The sequence below is a fragment of the Carassius auratus genome, chromosome 21 (assembly GCF_003368295.1).
Source record: "Carassius auratus strain Wakin chromosome 21, ASM336829v1, whole genome shotgun sequence".
Taxonomy (NCBI): domain Eukaryota; kingdom Metazoa; phylum Chordata; class Actinopteri; order Cypriniformes; family Cyprinidae; genus Carassius; species Carassius auratus.
The window spans coordinates 24,896,597-24,914,867 of NC_039263.1; the positions used below are offsets into that span (position 1 = coordinate 24,896,597).

Here is an 18,271-nt window from a genome sequence, read left to right on the forward strand (position 1 = left end):
AATGACGTGATCATGTACTGCTGTGATTAAGGTGACGTGGATGGTTAAACACTCTGATCCGAGCAATACCGTTTGAAAGACAGTTTATCTAAGTTTGGCTTTTCTTTCAGGTGTTCGACTACAAGGAGAACCGAAAGAAGATCAGATTGATCGAAATAACTGCTCCTCTGTTATGAGCTCACATGAACGATGACCTACAACAGCTAATCAAAAATAAAAACCTGAGATGTGATCCTGCTTATTGTTTTAACAGTTCATGTATTACAACATCCACAAACTCTAAATTAATGGAAAAGCCGTTTTTTTTTTTTTTTTTTCATTCGGAGAAGGTCTCACAGACAGCAACAATAAACTGAGCTTGCCTTTGCCCTAAAGTGTGTTTATTACCTTGCACAATCACCTAGTTTTGCATAATCATCTTGAATGATAATATGGACAAACACTGAAGCTGTGTGTAATTTTTTTTTTTTCATGCAAATTACTACATTACAACTTCAGTAGTCAAGTTGTATGAAAATATTTAATTCCCTTTTTAATGTAATATTGGTATCTAACTCAACAAAGATCTGCTCTAGTGGTGTTATGGATTGTGTAAATGATCATTGTTGAATAGATTTATATAGAAAAGTGCAGAAGACAAAATCCAATGGTCATAATACTATATCAGTGAGGCCGACGAAATATTATTGTCCTGGGTTATTTTGTGATGCACTGGGAAAAGTTAATTGGTCATTTGTACTGGATTGTAAAGCTGTTGATACAGCTTGGGTGTATTTTAAAGGTCCCATATTGTACACTTGTTTTAATGTCCTTAATATATATTTGTGGTATAATAACCAAAAGCCATCTCATATTTTTACAGCTCCTTTCTATATTTTTATCCTTGACAGTTTTTCTAAAGTGTATAGAATACTTGTATTTTGTACAGTTTTTTTTTTTTAATTCAATTCAACATGCTTAGCATTTCTCTCTGTACTCTCCAAGATTACCAAATCAAAGCTGCAACTGAACACTTTATGGGAGTTTTACCAAATAAAACTTTCCAAGGACACTTAGGTATGATTGTTTATTGACCGATCACTGAAGTGTGCTCAGTGCTCCTGGCTGCCGATTGGCTGAAATATTGATAAACTACATGAATGTATTTTTCTGTTTGTCTCAATAAAGAAACAGGCAGGTTCTGCTGAGCGACCACAGACAGCTCAGCAAGCCAGGGTCAGTTTTTGGTGTAGAAACCAAACAGATTTAATTTCATCAGTATTTTAATCGATCAGACCAGTGCTGTAGCAATGCATCACTTTATTTCCATCATGTTTTCACTGCTAGCTTTTATTGGGCTGCAGGTGAGCGTTCAGTCCACAGGAAGATGTCCTGAGAGGAGCATTGACAGATCTTTCATAACATTGTTGATGGTACACAAGTCTCTCATTTATACAACACAGATTAATACTTTGGCATCCAATAAAAGTAAACACAGGTTAAAATCAATACCCTATGTGGATATTAAGAAATATAACAAAGATGTGTGTATGAACATATGAGTGTGTGTGTTCTGGGTGTGTGTTCTTGGTTGCTCTTATCATACAAGTGCATCTGGTGTCTGAGGTTTATTTCTCATTTTGTTGTGATCATGATGTGCACATAATGAAAGACAGTTACACAAGAGCAGTCAAACGTGAGGCTTAAGAAATAAGAAAAACTATATAAGAAATGTATAACTAGAATAAGAAATAAGAAAATGTACATTGTTCATTGTTTGCAGGAAGAAATATATATTAGCAAACTCAGATCAGTTACCTGAAGAATCAGTGTTTATTCATATTATTGTTCCAGTCAGTGAACAAGATATCAATGCAAATCTAAATCACTAAATTAACTTAAATATTAATGTCAAATTAAACAAATTGATTTTGTGGCATCTAAAAAATAAATAATTTGGTGCCTAATTTAGTTCCTTATAGGAGCCAATGGCTCCTTAGTTGATTTATTTTTATTTTTATTTTATTTTTTGTCTGGAGCCCTGAATTGTTTACTACAGGCTTAAAAAAAGGTTATTTTTTGGCATTAATGATTCCATAATGAACTGTTAACATCCATGAAATAGTTCCATTACATAAAAGTTCATTTATAGTGCAGAAATGTCTTTTCAGTATTAAAATATTGTTTTCTTTTTGCTTAAATGTCTTATTTATATTTTACAGTATCTATTTTTCTTTAAAACATCACAAAACGTTTAAAAAATCTAAATAAAATATCAAGCAAATCTGTTTCATCGAGCAGCATTTGATCTGATTGTCTACACTCAGTGTTTGTCTAAAGTGTGTTTACACGCAGGCGATTGATTTGAATATTCAAGTTCATTTAGTCATTTAGATTTGCATTGTTGTCTTGATCATTGACTGGAACAATTATATGAATAAACACTGATTCTTCAGGTAACTGATCCGAGTTTGCTCTGCAAATATATATTTTTTTTTTCCTGCAAAGTATCACATGAACACTGTCAATTTTCTTATTTCTTATTCTAGTTATACATTTCTTATATAGTTTTTATTTTATTTCTTAAGCTTCACTTTTGACTGCCCTTGCGCAACTGTCTTTCATTATGTGCACATCATGGTCACAACTAAACACATCATGGTCACAACTAGACAAAATGAGAAATATACCTCAGACACCAGATGCACCTGTATGATAAGAGCAACCAAGAACACGCACCCAGAACACACACACACACACACACTCATTTGTTCATACACACATCTTTGTTGTCATATTTCTTAATATCCACATAGGTAATGTTTTTACCTCTGATTAGTTTGACTAGATGCCAAGAACATTTTGAGAAAGTTGAAAGTTGAGAATTTTATGGTAGTGCACTCTCTGTGTCTGCTTGATCCATTAATTAATTTCATCAGTATCTTGATCCATCAGGCCAGGTCTGCAGCAATGCATCACTTCATTTTCATGATGTTTTCACTGGTAGTCATTACTGGGCTGAAGGTGAGCATTCATACTGGAGAAAAACGTTCTTAGAGTGCAGTATTGAAGAGTTAATATACTGACAACATTAATTAATAAGTTGCACTCAGGACGAGCCCAAACCACACTCAATGGCCAAGTGATGTGATATTGCCACAGTCTCTGTTTAATAAACAATTCTTTGAGACGGTATAGTGCTCAAGTTGAAAAAAGACATTTAGTTCCCACTTCCCAAGACATCTTCAAAATTGAATTGAATTGTTTACTACAGGCTTCATATTAAAGGTTCTTTGTTGGCATTAATGATTCCATAATGAACCAATAGCATCAATAAAAATATTCCCATTACATAAAAGTTCCTTTATAGTGCAGATATTTCTTTTGAGTATTAAAATGTTGTTTTCGTTTTGCTTAAGGATTTTACAGTATCTATTTTTTTTTTCAAACATAAAAAACATAAAAAAATGTAAATACAATATCAAATCTGATTGATCTGATTGTCTACACTCAGTCAGTGTTTGTGTATCTAAAGTGTGTTTCTCACACACCACTGAAGCACAGGAGACAAGATGAGAGTTCACTGAATTTTGATGAAGAGATAACACTCAGGGAAAACACAGCAGAAGTCAAAAGACATGAAGGCCTAGCACCCGAGAGACTTAACTTCCAAAACACAAGTCCTAGTGTACTCCAGGGAGGAAGAGATTTGTAGGCCACTGACCAACGGCTGATGAGGACAAAGTGATAGACGAGACCAGACGGTTAGGTGTCTTTGAGTGCGGGTTTATATGCATGTCTTGATTGGTCAGTAGCAGGTGCAATGACTTAATACTCAGGTGAGCAGGAACGGGAAGGTTGAGCTGTAGGGTCTGATGCTGCTTGGTTCGCTTGATCCGTGACAGTACCCCCTCCTCCACGGGCAGCCCCTGAAGCCCGCTGATGGTGGCGACGAGGATGGCCTCTCCCTCTGGGTGTTGGACGATCGGGATGATTGATATGCAACTCCTGGAGTAAGGTAGGGTCTAGAACATCCTCATGCGGAATCCAGGACCTTTCTTCAGGACTGAAACTCTCCCAGTTAATGAGATATTCCAGTTGGCCTCCTCGTCGCCGTGAATCCAGGATGGCACATACAGCGTAGATGGGGTCTTCCTCCAGTTCGATTGGAGGAGGAGGAGGTACCTCAGCCACGTCAGACCCTGTGGGAGAAGGGAGAAGAGAAGGTCATTGAGGTTTTACCAGAGATACATGGAAGGTAGGAGAAATCCTGCAATTTGGGGGTAATTTTAGATGATAAGTGACAGGATTGATCTGCTTTAAAATTGTGAATGGTCCTATGTATTTGGGACTCAGCTTGCAGCAGGGCAGCCGGAGGCGTATGTGCCTAGTAGAGAGCCAGACCTTCTGAACAGGGAGGTAAGTAGGTGTTACTGCTCTGTGAACGCCTGCCTGGTTCTTGTGCCTCCTAACTGCCCCTTGCAGATGGACATGTGCAGAGTCCCAGACCCTCTCGCTTTCCTGAAACTGATAGTTGACTGCTGGGACCTCAGAGGGCTCTCCTGTCCAGAGGAACAGAGGTGGCTGGAAGCCAAGCATGCATTGGAATGGTGTTAGTCCTGTGGTGGACTGGCAGAGAGAGTTTTGAGCATACTCGGCCCAGAGAAGATGCTGGCTCCAAGTTATTGGTGGCCATGGCAGTACGATCTCAGGAAACATCTGATCTCCCGTATCTTTCTTTCACTCTGACCATTTGATTGTGGATGGTAGCCAGATGTTAGGTTTACTGATACACCTAGGAGACAGAAGAAGGCCTTCCAAACTCTGGGAATAAACTGAGGTCCTCGGTCCGAGATTATGTCTTTGGGTAGCCATAGTTCCGGAATACCTGGTTGAATAGGGCTTCAGCAGTCTCCATGGCTGATTTTTCAGTCTTTTCAGTGGAATAAGGCGACAGGCCTTCGAGAAACAATCTACCACAACAGGAACACAAGTGTAGGAGTTAGAGTTGGGCAGATCTGAAATGAAATCCACTCCTAGGTGTGACCAGGGTCGGCGAGGAATAGGCAGTGGAAGTAACTTCCCCTCGGGAAAATGGTGCGGTACACTGGAGATGGCACAGGTGGAACATCCTTGAACAAAGCGTTTGATTTTTCCAGACATGCCAGGCCACCAATATCGGTTGCGGATGAGCGAGAGGGTTCGTTGGCTGCCCGTGATGTTCACCACACCGACAGAGGTAGTCCCGGAACACCTTATTCATGAAAGCCTGGAATACGGAGGGTGAGTTGGCTAGCCCATATGGCATGACCCAGTATTCATAGTGCCCTGATGGTGTGATGAAGGCAGTCTTCCGTTCATCCCCCCTCCGTATCAGGATGAGGTTGTATGCACCGCGCAGGTCTAACTTGATGAAGATGGAAGCCCCTCTCAACATCTCTAGTGTCACTGGTACCAGTAGAAGGGGATATTTGAACAGTATGGTCTGCTTGTTGAGGGCCTGATAGTTAATGCATGGTCTTAAGTCTCCATCTTTCTTGGCTACAAAGAAGAAACTGAAAGAGGCAGGGTATGTAGAAGGGCGGATGTAACCCTGACGAAGAGCCTCTTCTACATACTCTTCTGTTCTGGGATAGTTAGGGGATACACTCTTCCTTTAGGTAGGGTTGCTCCAGGCAGCAGTTCAATGGCGCAGTCCCATGGTCTACTTGGTGGAAAACGGTTGGCTAGTTTTTTACTAAATACATCTTGGAATGTCCTATACTCTTCTGGGACTGCTATATCATGCTGACCTCCGGGAATCTCAATGGTTGTGGCCTGGAGGTGTAACTGGGTTGATTTAGTCATGAGAGAGGGTCTAGTAGGGAGTTGTAGACAACTTTTAAAACAGGAGCCACTCCAAGAGAGGATGTCACCAGTAGTCCAGGAAAGGTGAGGGTTATGCTGCTTAAGCCAAGGGCGTCCCAGGATGATATCAGCAGTTGATCCATCCAGCACCAGCAAGGAGATCCTTTCACGATGGGTTATTCCAATGCGTAGGGTAAGGGATGGTGTTCAGTGAGAAATAATACCTTTTCTGAGAGGTTTCCCCAGGATGGAGTGTACATTCATCTTCTGGCAAGGGATTTGTGGGATGTGGAACTGGTTGACGAGGTTTCTGGAAATGAAGTTGTCATTGAGGGCCTTCGCTGAAATGGAATTTGTGGCAGAGATCACTGATACAGGAAAGTAGACTAATGATGCAACTTCAGCCCTAGAGATCAGGCTACTCACTGCTGGAGGAGGTGGACGAATGGGGCATTCAGACATAAGATGACCCTCTGCTCCACAGTAGAGACATATGTCTTTGACGTTCAGCAGATGAGAGATGGAAGGAGTCAACCTGCATCGGTTCGATGGCTGATGCTGGAGGATATGGCACTGGGGAAGATAGGGCTGATGAAGTAGGAGGCGCAGGTGATTCCAGATCACAGGCTGCTAGCCTCTGGGCTAAACGGATAGATCGCTGGATCAGATTCTCCAACCCAAAGCTATCATCATATCATCATGCGATCTTGGCCCTATCTGTTGAGAAGCTCTGAGGTTGCATCTCAAACAATAGGGTGCATTGAAGTAAAAAGCTGCTGCAATTATCCGCCACGCCACTGAACGACGCTGGTAAGGCCATGGAGCTGTTTTACGAGCTCGGCAAATGGATCGATTTGTGATGTGGTCAAAAAACCGGGGGCCATATCCATCGTAAATAGGTCTGGTCTTCTGTCACACACCACTGAAGCACAGGAGACAAGATCAGAGTTCACTGAATTTTAATGAAGAGATAACACTCAGGGAAAACACAGCAGAGGTGAAATGACATGAATGCCCAGCATCCGAGAGACTTAACTTACAAAACACAAGTCCTGGCGTCCTTCAGGGAGGAAGAGAATCATAGGCCACTGACCAACAGCTGATGACGACGAAGAAGACGATGATGATGAAGGTGATCTGCGGACTGGAGATCGGGAGTCGGGTAAGTCTTACACACACACGCGATAGACGAGACCAGACAGTTAAGTGTCTGTAAGTGCGGGTTTATATGCATGTCTTGATTGGTCAAAAGCAGGTGCATTGACTTAATACTCAGGTGAGCAGGAACGGGAAGGTTGAGCTGTAGGGTCTGATGCTGCTTGGTTGACTGCATCCGTGACAGTGTTTACATACAGGTGATTGATTTTAATATTCAAGTTAAATTTAGTCAAAGTTGAATTTTGTTAAATTGGTTTTGCATTATTGTCTTGATCATTGACTGGAACAATAATTTGAATAAACGCTGACATTTCTTATATAGTTTTTCTTATTTCTTAAACTTCACGTCTGACTGCTCTTGTGTAACTGTCTTTCATTATGTGCACATCATGGTCACAACTAGACAAAATGAGAAATATACCTCAGACACCAGATGCACCTGTATGATAAGAGCAACCAAGAACACAAACCCAGAACACACACACACACACACACTCATAAGTTCATACACACATCTTTGTTGTTATATTTCTTAATAGCCATATAGGGTATTTTTTTTACCTCTGATTGGTTTGATTGGATGCCAAGGGCATCCTGTATGTAGTTGTATGAATCTGTGTTGTATAAATATGAGCCGTCTTCCTTTATAAAGTTGAGAATTTTATGGTAGTGCACTCTCTGTGTCTGCTTGATCCATTAATTCATTTCATCAGTATCTTGATCCATCAGGCCAGGTCTGCAGCAATGCATCACTTCATTTTCATGATGTTTTCACTGCTACTCATTACTGGGCTGCAGGTGAGCATTCAGACTGGAGAAAAACGTGTTGAGCGAAGCATCGACAGAAATTATAAATCAGAGCTGACTGTGCCGAATGGAGGGGGCTGGGGGTCTTGGGGTCAGAGGGAAATGTGTCCAGCTGGAACGTACGCCGCAGGATTCAGCCTAAAGGTAAGCTAAGAATTGACTTACAGTAGTATGGTGTTTGTTTAATGCTTGACCATGTTGGTGCTGGTGACTGAAGGTTGAAGGTTCAAACCCTTATATAAATTAACTCTGGAGATTGGAGTTCAGATTACTCCTTTTCTCTTTCAAATATGTCCTAGCGTTGTTGTTGTGTTTTATTTTTAAGGTGGAAGCACCTATTGATGGTGATGACACTGCACTCAATGGGATCCGTCTTCACTGCATTGCGTCTAAAGCCTCATCAAACTCGTTTCGCAGCTACTCCACAGTTCAGTCAGATGTAGGCAGGTAATGGTTCATTAGGAGTAATGGTTCTAAAGAGTAAAGTAGCAGGTTTGCAGTTATTAAGAGTTGTGATGATAAGAGTTAGTTTCTTCATAAGCTAGAAAAATTAATGTTCTTGAAAATAACATTTGGTTTGATCAGTAAAACTGTTTTTTATTTTTCTTCAGCTGGGGTCAATGGACAGATATCGCATGGTGTCCTTCTGGATTCTTGACTGCGTTTCAGCTGAGAGTCGAACGCTCTCAAGGAGATGGTGACGATACGGCCGCAAACAACATCATGTGAGTTTGTGCTTTTGTGATGTGCTGAAAATCCTTTAACTTGATTGTGTTTTTTGTTTTTTTTGGGAACTGATTGATTGTATGCCTCTGGTCAAATTGCAAGTTTCAAGAGATTGGTTTACCTTGTTTTGTTAGTATTGATGAAACAACATATTTTATCATAATGTTGTTACATCCATTGTTTTTTCAGATTCAGATGCAGTGAAGGGTATTTACTTGGTGGCGGCACAAACTGGGGCGACTGGGGCTCCTGGAGTCAACAATGTGGAGGAAAAGGGATTTGTGGTCTCAAGACACGGATTGAACTGCCTCAAGGACGAGGAGATGACACCGCTCTCAATGACGTGACCATGTTCTGCTGTAATTAAGGTGATGTTAACACAATCAAACACTCAGATCAGACCAACACTGTTTGGAAGATCTAGTTTATCTAAGTTTGGCTTTTCTTTCAGGTGTTAGAGGACGACAACAAGAACAGCAAGAAGATCAGATGGATCATAATTGATCAGCATACTGTTATGAGCTCAATTTAACCATGTAATGCAACAGCTAATCAAAAAATAAAACCTGAAATGTGATTAGGACCTAAGCACAAAGCAGAGGCTGACAGTTTCTCACTTATTGTGTCTTATCAGTTCATGCATTACACCATCCACAAACTCCATACTCTACATTAACTGTAAAGCTGTAAACCTGCTTTTTTCCTGAGGGAATAATCAGTGGCGCCCCCAGAAGATTTTAATAGGTCTTGCTAGATGAGGCCACAGTAAATCTTGGGGTGGCACACCAAAATAAACAAGTAAAAAATAAAATAATTAAAATTTCCACTTAATGTATGTTATACATATTTACTTTTGTTTCTGGCTAATGTAATAATATGATTTAAATAAGCAATTAATCACTTACTCTTTAAATAGTGTAGGTCTTTTAAATAATTATACATGAGCAAATATATGTACAAAACCAAAAAAGGGACAATATTTAGTCAAAAAACACTTTACAGTACAATTATTTTTTCATACTTTTATATGTACAAGATCACAGGACAGGCCATGTCTAAAACAAAATACATTAATACAAAGAAAATTATCATTTTAACAGAGCTTACACATATTCTTGCTTTATTAGGCCACAAACTTATCAATACAGCTTTATTCTTCTATTGCTGTGACTTTTTGCAAACATAAACAAGTGTGTTCCTACAAGTACCTAGCCATCCATATTGACAACAGATTCATGTTGACAAGTCATGTGCCAAACTTCAACAAAGATTTAACTTTTTGAGGAGACTCCGCCTTTATGGTGTCAATTATAAAATCATGACTGTGTTTTACCATGCTGTTCTAGAGTCTAATCAGGCATGGGATCCAAGCTTGGTATGGAATTATGACAGCGGACTTAAAACATTGAGGGACAGTGCATTCCCTCAAAGACCAGTTAAATAAGTCTGTGAGGACTGAGGCCAATTCATCTGCACAGTGATTAATAATAGCAGAGGATACCAGGTCAGAACCTGCAGCTTTCCTGCAGTTCTGCTTTCGCTTTCCTCATCCTCCTCTATTACAAAAGGAGGGCTGGGGGTATTAATGTTCAACAATTTTGTGATGTCATCACCATAGTTTCTGTCAAAGCAACAGTAAAACTCATTGAGACTATCAGGCAGCTTAGGATCATCACTGACCACTGACGCTATGCTAGTATAATTGCTAATCTGCTTCAGACCCTCCCATACCCCTCTACTGTCATTAGCCTCTAGTTCATTTAGATCACAACATGACTCTTTAAAAACAGACCAGTCTGTATTAACAAAACAGTCCTTGAGTGCACAGATGGCTTGAGAAGACCATTGTTTAACTAACTTAGTTTTTGTTTTTACAGATTTAAATTTCTGACGATAGACAGGGATCAAAAGGAAATTATTATAGTCATTATTATAGTCTGACTGCCCCAACGGAGCCCAGGCTACTGCATGAAAGGCATTAGCAATAATATAATAACACTGATACAATACTTTATCGTACCTGGTGGGTACCCAAATCTGCTGCTTAAACCTGAGCAGAGACTGCTTCAAGTTGAGGTGGTTAAAGACCCCTAGAATCAACACCTGAGTATCCGAGCAGAGCAGAAAGTTGTTGGGCTGCCTCAAACCCAGTAGCTTGAGGAGGTACTGTATATAAACAGAGACCAGTATGTTAGAAGTAAAATCCCTTGGTAGGTAAAATGGCCTGAATTTTGTAGTAAGCGTCTTGAGAACTGGGGAGCAGGCCTGTGCGATCACTGTTGTGTCCGTGCACCACCTCTCGTTCACGTAAAAACATACACCGCCACCTTTGGCCTTCTGAGAAGCCTCGGTGTGGTCAGCGTGGTGGAGGGTGAAGCCGTTCTGGTTTACTGCCGAGTCAGGAATGCCAGCATCAAGCCAGGTTTCGGTAAGACACAAGATAGAGCAGTTTGCAATTACCCGTCTGCTATTGATGAGGATGGCAAGCTCATCACATTTGTTAGCTAGTGAGCAAACGTTGGAAATTAAAATGCTTGGTAGTGGAGATCGATGCCTCCGTCGTTTAGGCCGGACCAGAGCACCAGCCCTTTTCCCCTGTTTCCTGGGCTTCCGCTGAAGTTTGTGGTTGGCATGCCGCCGCCTAACCCTGGTGTCTGCAGATCCGATGAAAACATCTTCAGTGTAGGAGTCCAACTTTAATTGATAGTTTAACATATTGTCTCGTATGTGAAGGAGGGCCAGCCTTTCGTATTTTCCTTTTTGTATCTGCCCAAAAACATAATCCACTCGAAAACATAACACTAACAAACATATCGACAGACAGAGCAGCACTATGTCGCCATAGGACGGAGCCATGCTTTTTTATAGGAGTATGGAGTAGGACAATGGCCAGTGACTTGGTTCTGGTTAGTAGTCATAATTTAACTCTGTGTAGTGTTTTACATTATTTATTCATATTTATTTCTGGTATTGTTATTTATTATTGGTTAATGGGTCAGGAAGTTGTGTGATCGTGGTTGTTCCATTGTGCACTGTGCCTTTTGATATACTGTCTGCATGCTTTGCCCCCCATTTAGTATACTTAGCATGTTTCATGTGTGATTTATGTGCTTTGTTTATTTATAGCCCAAGCCCAAGAAAAAAATCCCCTAAGGGGAGAATAAAGTATATTGTATCGTATCGTACCCACAAAATCAACAAGATTTATGGCCCTTGCCGTTCTTAACTCTTCACTTAACAGCCCCAAATTTCTCAGTTGTTCATCACTCATTGTGCTTCTCAAGACCATCTTGATCATCTTTAGTACAGAAAAACTGCACTCACATGCTGCAGTGTTTACAGTTATTGCAAGAGTTTTAAAGTTTAAACATCTCATGGAAATCCTCCCTATTCTGCTTAAGAAAGAGTGTGTGGTCTACTAAATTGGATGGCATTTCCGCACGGCTGGTTTTCTTCCTTTCAAGAACTTGTTTTGTTGTGGAATTTTGTATTCTAGATTCTCCATGCTACAGTTGCATTGTGAGGCAAACAGAAACAATACTTTCTTTCTTATAAAATGTGGGACTTCCAGGATTCAATACTTTTATCCCTTCCATTATGACACAACTCTGTAAAAAAACGTTATGTTAATCTCAGAGAAAAGTACATCAACAATTGAAAAAAAGGAGCCTGTCCTAAATGATTCTTTATCTGTGCTGATCTGTCTCTCAGCTATTGGTGTAGAAATGTAATACCCTTCAATCCTTGGTGTGACCTGATATATACAACATTGACACTGCATTGCTCAGCGAGAGTCATTGTGTTGTCCCAAATTTAATTGAAGACAGAGCTCTCTCTCTGTATCCATTCAATGTGTCAACAAGTGAACTAACAAGAGTAACAACTATTCCCATATACATTTGTGAGGACTGTAAAATGTCAGACAGATGCTTGATCTGACCAAAAATGTTGGTGAGTGTGAATGAATGAAGCTTCAACAAACATTATAAATTTGAGCTGACCGTGCCTAATGGAGAGAGCTGGGGGTCATGGGGTAAAGTGTCCAACTGGAACGTATGCCGCAGGGTTTAGTCTTAAGGTAAACTGAGAATTTACTTAATTACAGTAGTACGGGGGTGGTTTGATGATTTAAACTATAGACTGGTGAATGAAGGTTGAAGGTTAAAACCCTTAGGAAAAGATGAACTCAAGAAATAAGCCATCAACAATTTGTGATGTTGGTGTACCTCCAGGAACAGTGGAGGTTGGAGTTTACTCCTGTTCTCTTTCAAATTTGACTTAGTGTTGTATTGTTTTGTTTTTAAGGTGGACCAAAGCTATGTTTTTTGGGGATTTGCCTTCACTGCGTTAAAAAGAATAGTAAAGGCTTGTCAAACAATGCCTTAGTTCACTCAGATGTAGGCAGGTAATGAGCTAAAGAGTCTAAAGAGTAATTAAGTAGCAGGTTTGCAGTTATTAGCACGCATTGCTGCTGGCCCTGATGGCATTCCTGGACGTGTGCTTAGGGCATGTGCAGAGCAGCTTGCAGGGGTCTTCACAGACATTTTCAACCTGTCCCTCACCCAAGCAACTGTGCCAACATGTTTTAAGTCCACATCCATTGTGCCAGTACCGAAACACTACTCCCCAACGTGCCTGAATGACTATCGCCCCGTAGCACTCACACCCATCATTATGAAGTGCTTCGAGCGACTGGTCCTAGCACACCTCAAAGACTGCCTCCCACCCACACTGGACCCACACCAATTTGCCTACCGCAGAAATAGGAGCACAGAGGATGCAGTATGCACAGTGCTGTACTCTGCACTCACACTCCTGGACAATAACAACACATATGTTAGGATGTTGTTTGTTGACTTCAGTTCAGCATTTAACACCGTCATTCCCTCCAAGCTGACCACAAAACTTGGAGACCTGGACATTAACACCTCCCTCTGCAACTGGATTATGGACTTTCTGACCAACAGGCCTCAGATTGTGCGGTCAGGCCACACCCACTCCACCACAATCACACTTAACACTGGCGTACCACAGGGCTGTGTACTGAGCCCTTTCCTTTACTCCCTTTACACCCACGACTGCAAGCCTGTGCATGGATCCAACTCCATCATTAAGTTTGCAGGTGACACCACGGTGATTGGCCTCATCAGTGACAACGATGAGACTGCCTGCAGGGAAGAGGTACAGCACCTGGCCACATGGTGCGCTGACAATAACCTTCTCCTTAACACCAATAAGACAAAGGAGCTCATTGTGGACTTCAGGAAGAAGAAAGGAAGCACGCATGACCCCATCCACATTAACGGGATGGTTGTTGAACGTGTCTCCAGCTTCAAGTTCCTGGGAACCACCATCTCGGAGGAACTGTCCTGGGCCACAAACACCTCCAGCCTGGTCAAGAAGGCTCACCAGCGCCTTTTCTTCCTCAGGACACTGAAGAAGAACCAGCTGTCTTCAACCATCCTGGTGAACTTCTACCAGTGTGCGATTGAGAGCATCCTGACCAGTTGCATCACAGTCTGGTATGGGAACTGCTCAGTGGCTGACCGCAAGGCACTGCAGAGGGTGGTGAAAACTGCCCAACACATCACAGGGACACCACTTCCTGCTTTTGAGGACATCCAGAGGAAACGCTGTCTACCTCGAGCTCGCAGCATTCTCAAGGACTCCTCTCACCCTGACCAAACACTGTTTAACCTCCTCCCCTCCGGGAGGCGTTTCAGGAGCCTCCGGACAAGGACCACAAGATTCAGGAACAGCTGTCTCCTTGCTGAACTCTGCCCTCTGACACCCCTCAACACCCCCCACACCACACACATAGACTCCTCCCCCTCTTCAACACTCTGATTTATTTATTTATTTATTCACAACAAGCAAAAAACAGTAACTTGTTATTACTTGCACTACTGCCTGTTCATCCAGGAACACTGTATAATCCATTTGCACACTGAAATATTTTAGATGCACTTTACTGTCCATTGCAATACTGTAAATTATGTTCATAGTTCTGCCTATAGTGTACATACACTTTTACATAATCCATCTGTATAGTATGTTCATAGTACACCTATCTGTATATCATGCTAATAGTATTTAATATCTGTAAATTATGTCCATAATAACTATACAGATAAGTCCATAATACTTACCTGTATAGTTATTGTACATATTATAGACCTTGTATATTCTGTACTTACTGCTTACTGCACTTCTGGTTAGATGCTAACTGCATTTCGTTGCCTTGTACCTACATGTGCAGTGACAATAAAGTTGAATCTAATCTAATCTAATTAGGAATTGTTACATTAAGATACAGAGACATTTTCTTCATAAACTAGACAAATTAATTTTCTTGAAAATAATGATTGATTTGATCAATAAAACCGTTTTTATCAAATGGTATCCTTCTGGATTCTTGCCTGCTTTTTAGCTGAGAGCCCAAACCCCTCTTTGGAGCTGGCGATGACAAAGTTAGCATGTGCTTTTGATGTGCTAAAAATCATTGTCTTGTAAAAATAACTCGTAAATTTTGCTTTATTATCACTAAATCTGGGTTTCTTTATTCTCTTTCAGACTGTATTTATTTTTGGAACTGATTTATTGTTGCCACAGTGTCTGGTCTGTGTATCTCTGGGTGTCCACTAGTGGTCTCACTTCCCCATAGAGTCACCCCACTGCAGGCACTACATTTCCCACAAGCTTTTCTCCCATTCATCACTGTTAATTGCACACCTGCTAATTGCACGCAGCTGTTCCCACTTTCATTGTTTTCTCCTGTCCATATATACCCTGTTTGTTTCTATGAGTTTCATGGAGTCCTTGTTTTATGTCACCCTGCTTTCTCGTGTTCCCTAGTGTTTTTCGTGTTTCGTGTTCTTGATCTCTCTGTTGTGTGTACGTTCATTACAGAAGGACTCCATCATGCCCAGATCCAGCGGTGTGGGATTTCGTATCCGTTCCCCAGTCAGCATGGAGGAGAGGAGGGGGGGCTCTTGAACCTAACAATCCTCCGTCAAAAGGGAAGTGAGGTGGGTGGTTTGGCTCAGATTTTTTGGACAACGGCAGTAGGGCTGGGGTATAATGATGATGACCCTGTGCCTGAGTGGGAGATGAAGGGGCTGGAGATCCTGGGCTTTTGGGGGTTCAGCAGTTACCTACACCATCGTCCTCAATGGGATACACGGACAACACCTGTCTCTCCAGACACGATGGACGCCAACCCAGCGCCACCGCACAAGGCGGCCGCCAGCACAGCGCCACCGCACAAGATAGCAGCCACAGTGGACCCTCCAGAGTCGAGTCGGGTCCCTGTTGACCCTTCTTAATTTGAGATTTTCCATAGTTGTCAGTTATAATCATCAAAATTAAAAGAAATTAACATTTGAAATATATCCTTCTGTGTAATGAATGAATAAAATATACAAGTTTCACTTTTTGAATGGTTGAGAAAAAAACACAATGCAGTGTTATTTCACATTTAACTATTTGTTTTCTGTACCTGGACACAAACAAACTTGAAAAACGTAAACATTGTGTAAATAGCACAAATAAATAAATAGAACGAAGATACAAAATACACAATTTCTAATTGTGCACCGGGGCCCCGCAAACCCCAGCTACAGCCCTGATGATAATAATAAACAACAATGTGGTGCCGCAAAATGGCAGACACGACGCTGAGCTCCACAATCCTTCCGATGTTTTTTGTTTGTTCTGTGTTTTGTCATTCTTCTATACATTTTACCAGAGACAAACTCCTTAACATTAAGCAACAAATTCCAGACAAATTTTTTTCAGTGTTTTTGATTATTCAGACATTTTGTTGGACATTCTAGTCCGAGGTACAGCTTTGTTGTGTACAGCTGCAGAAGAGGGAAACGCGCCGGTGCCCTGCTGAAGCTCTGCACGTGCGGCTTTCGGACTGCTCTTCCAAGCATTCATATTGCAAATGTCCATTCCCTTCCTAACAAAACGGATGAACAACTTCTCCTCACCTGCACCAATAAGGACTTTTCAAACTCTGCTGCACTGTGTTTCACTGAAACCTGGCTGAGAAAAGCCATTCTGGACAACGCGCTCTATCTGCCGGGCTACCAGCCGTTCAGAGCGTATCACATCGTGGAGTTAACTGGGAAAACGAGAGGTGGTGGATTGTGTTTCTAACTCAATGAATGTTGTTGTTCAGATGCAACAACGCTGAAAAATGTATGCTGTCCTAACTTGAAGTCACTCATCATAAACTGTAAACTTTTCCTCTTTCATTCTCGTGAATGTGTACGTGCCTTCGGATACGTGCATGAGTGCTGCGATGCAACAGCTGGCCGAACAAATAACTAAAATGAAGCAAAGGTACTCGGACTCTATTTGAATCATTCTTGGAGATTTAAACAAATCAAATCTGTCCCGTGAACTGCCAAAATACAATCAGCACATTACGTGTCCCGCCAGAGACAGTAAAATATTGGATCGCTGTTACACGACTAGAAAAGATCTATATCACTCTGTCCCAAGGGCAGCTTTGGGGCTGTCTGATCACTGTGTGGTTCATCTTATACCGACCTACAGGCAGAAACTGAAATCAGCTAAATCTGAGTGAAGGACTGTTAAAAGATGGACTAATGAAGCAGAGAGTGATTTACAAGCTTGTTTTGACCTCAATGATTGAAGTGTTTTTGAAGTTGCAGCCACCGATCTAGATGAGCTCACAGAGTTTCGGCCTTTAATACCATCATGCCTCACCTTCTCTCAGACAAACTCACACAGCTCTCCGTGCTCACCTCCATCTGTCAGTGGATTCATCAGCTTTCTGACAGACATGCAGCAGCTAGTGAGGCTGGGCAAACTCACATCCAGGACTATCACCATCAGTACTGGCACCCCCCAGGGATGTGTTCTCTCCCCATTGCTTTTGTCTCTCTACATGAATGACTGCACTTCAAATGACCCCTCTGTCAAGTTCCTAAAGTTTGCAGATGACACTACAGCCAAGTCTGCTTACATACAGGAGGCTGAGCAGCTGGCTGTCTAGTCAAGTCAAATTCCTTGTGTGTGTAAACATATCTTTTAAAAAAAAAACATATTTATGACTAAAGTTAGTTTTTGCTACAAAATGATGTGAAAATCATCCTGTGCACTCTTCCACAGAAAACAATGTATTGATTTAACTTTTGTAAGACATGATTTGTGTTAGAAAGGTGTATGCGAGGGACATTTTTAACTAAAATCCTAGTCCATAATTCATAATAAAATTACCTCCAGTGAAAAAGTGCTTCTCCTTTTGTCTCTCACATTAAAATCTGACAACCGGAGTAAGTGTTATTATGGATATTTTAGTTTAAAACATCTTGATGGATTTATTTATCTCGTCTTCTCAAGACGTTATGTGATGGACTGGAGTGCTGTGGATTATTGGGATGTTTTTATCAGCTGTTTTGGACACCATAAAAAACTCATTTCAAATAAAATTGCTTGGACCTTTTTGGAAAGTTTTTATTGAATGCGATTTTTATTTTTATATTTGTGGGTTCACAGAAATCATTTAATTATTCATTGTGAAGACTCTTCTCATGCTTTGATGCTTGAATGAAAGTTGTTGGAGATGTGCCAGTTCTTCACAAGGCATTTCTTCAGTTTTTGATTAGTCAATCATGAAAACTAAAAAAATGAATGAATGAGATGCAAAGAAATATTCAATTGTTAATGATTTCAATCAGGCCAAAGAAGAAGCACATTAAACAGACACAAACTAGAGTCA

The 18,271-nt window shown here is 41.0% G+C and overlaps 1 protein-coding gene across 1 annotated transcript; it reads left to right on the top strand.

Moving 5' to 3' along the window:
- Positions 1 to 7,644: 7,644 nt before the first annotated feature.
- Positions 7,645 to 9,105, top strand: LOC113039082 (vitelline membrane outer layer protein 1-like). The gene is made up of 5 exons (XM_026196979.1): positions 7,645 to 7,935; positions 8,117 to 8,238; positions 8,403 to 8,516; positions 8,707 to 8,885; positions 8,969 to 9,105. The coding sequence occupies exons 1-4, from the start codon at positions 7,648 to 7,650 to the stop codon at positions 8,882 to 8,884; spliced, it is 702 nt and encodes a 233-aa protein (XP_026052764.1). The 5' UTR covers positions 7,645 to 7,647; the 3' UTR covers position 8,885; positions 8,969 to 9,105.
- Positions 9,106 to 18,271: the final 9,166 nt, after the last annotated feature.

Coding starts and splice junctions, on each gene's coding strand:
- LOC113039082 (XM_026196979.1), top strand. CDS start 7,648: ATGGTAGTGCACTCTCTGTGTCTGCTTGATCCATTAATTCATTTCATC. Junction 7,936..8,116: donor CCGCAGGATTCAGCCTAAAG/GTAAGCTAAGAA, acceptor TTTATTTTTAAG/GTGGAAGCACCTATTGATGG. Junction 8,517..8,706: donor ACGGCCGCAAACAACATCAT/GTGAGTTTGTGC, acceptor TTGTTTTTTCAG/ATTCAGATGCAGTGAAGGGT.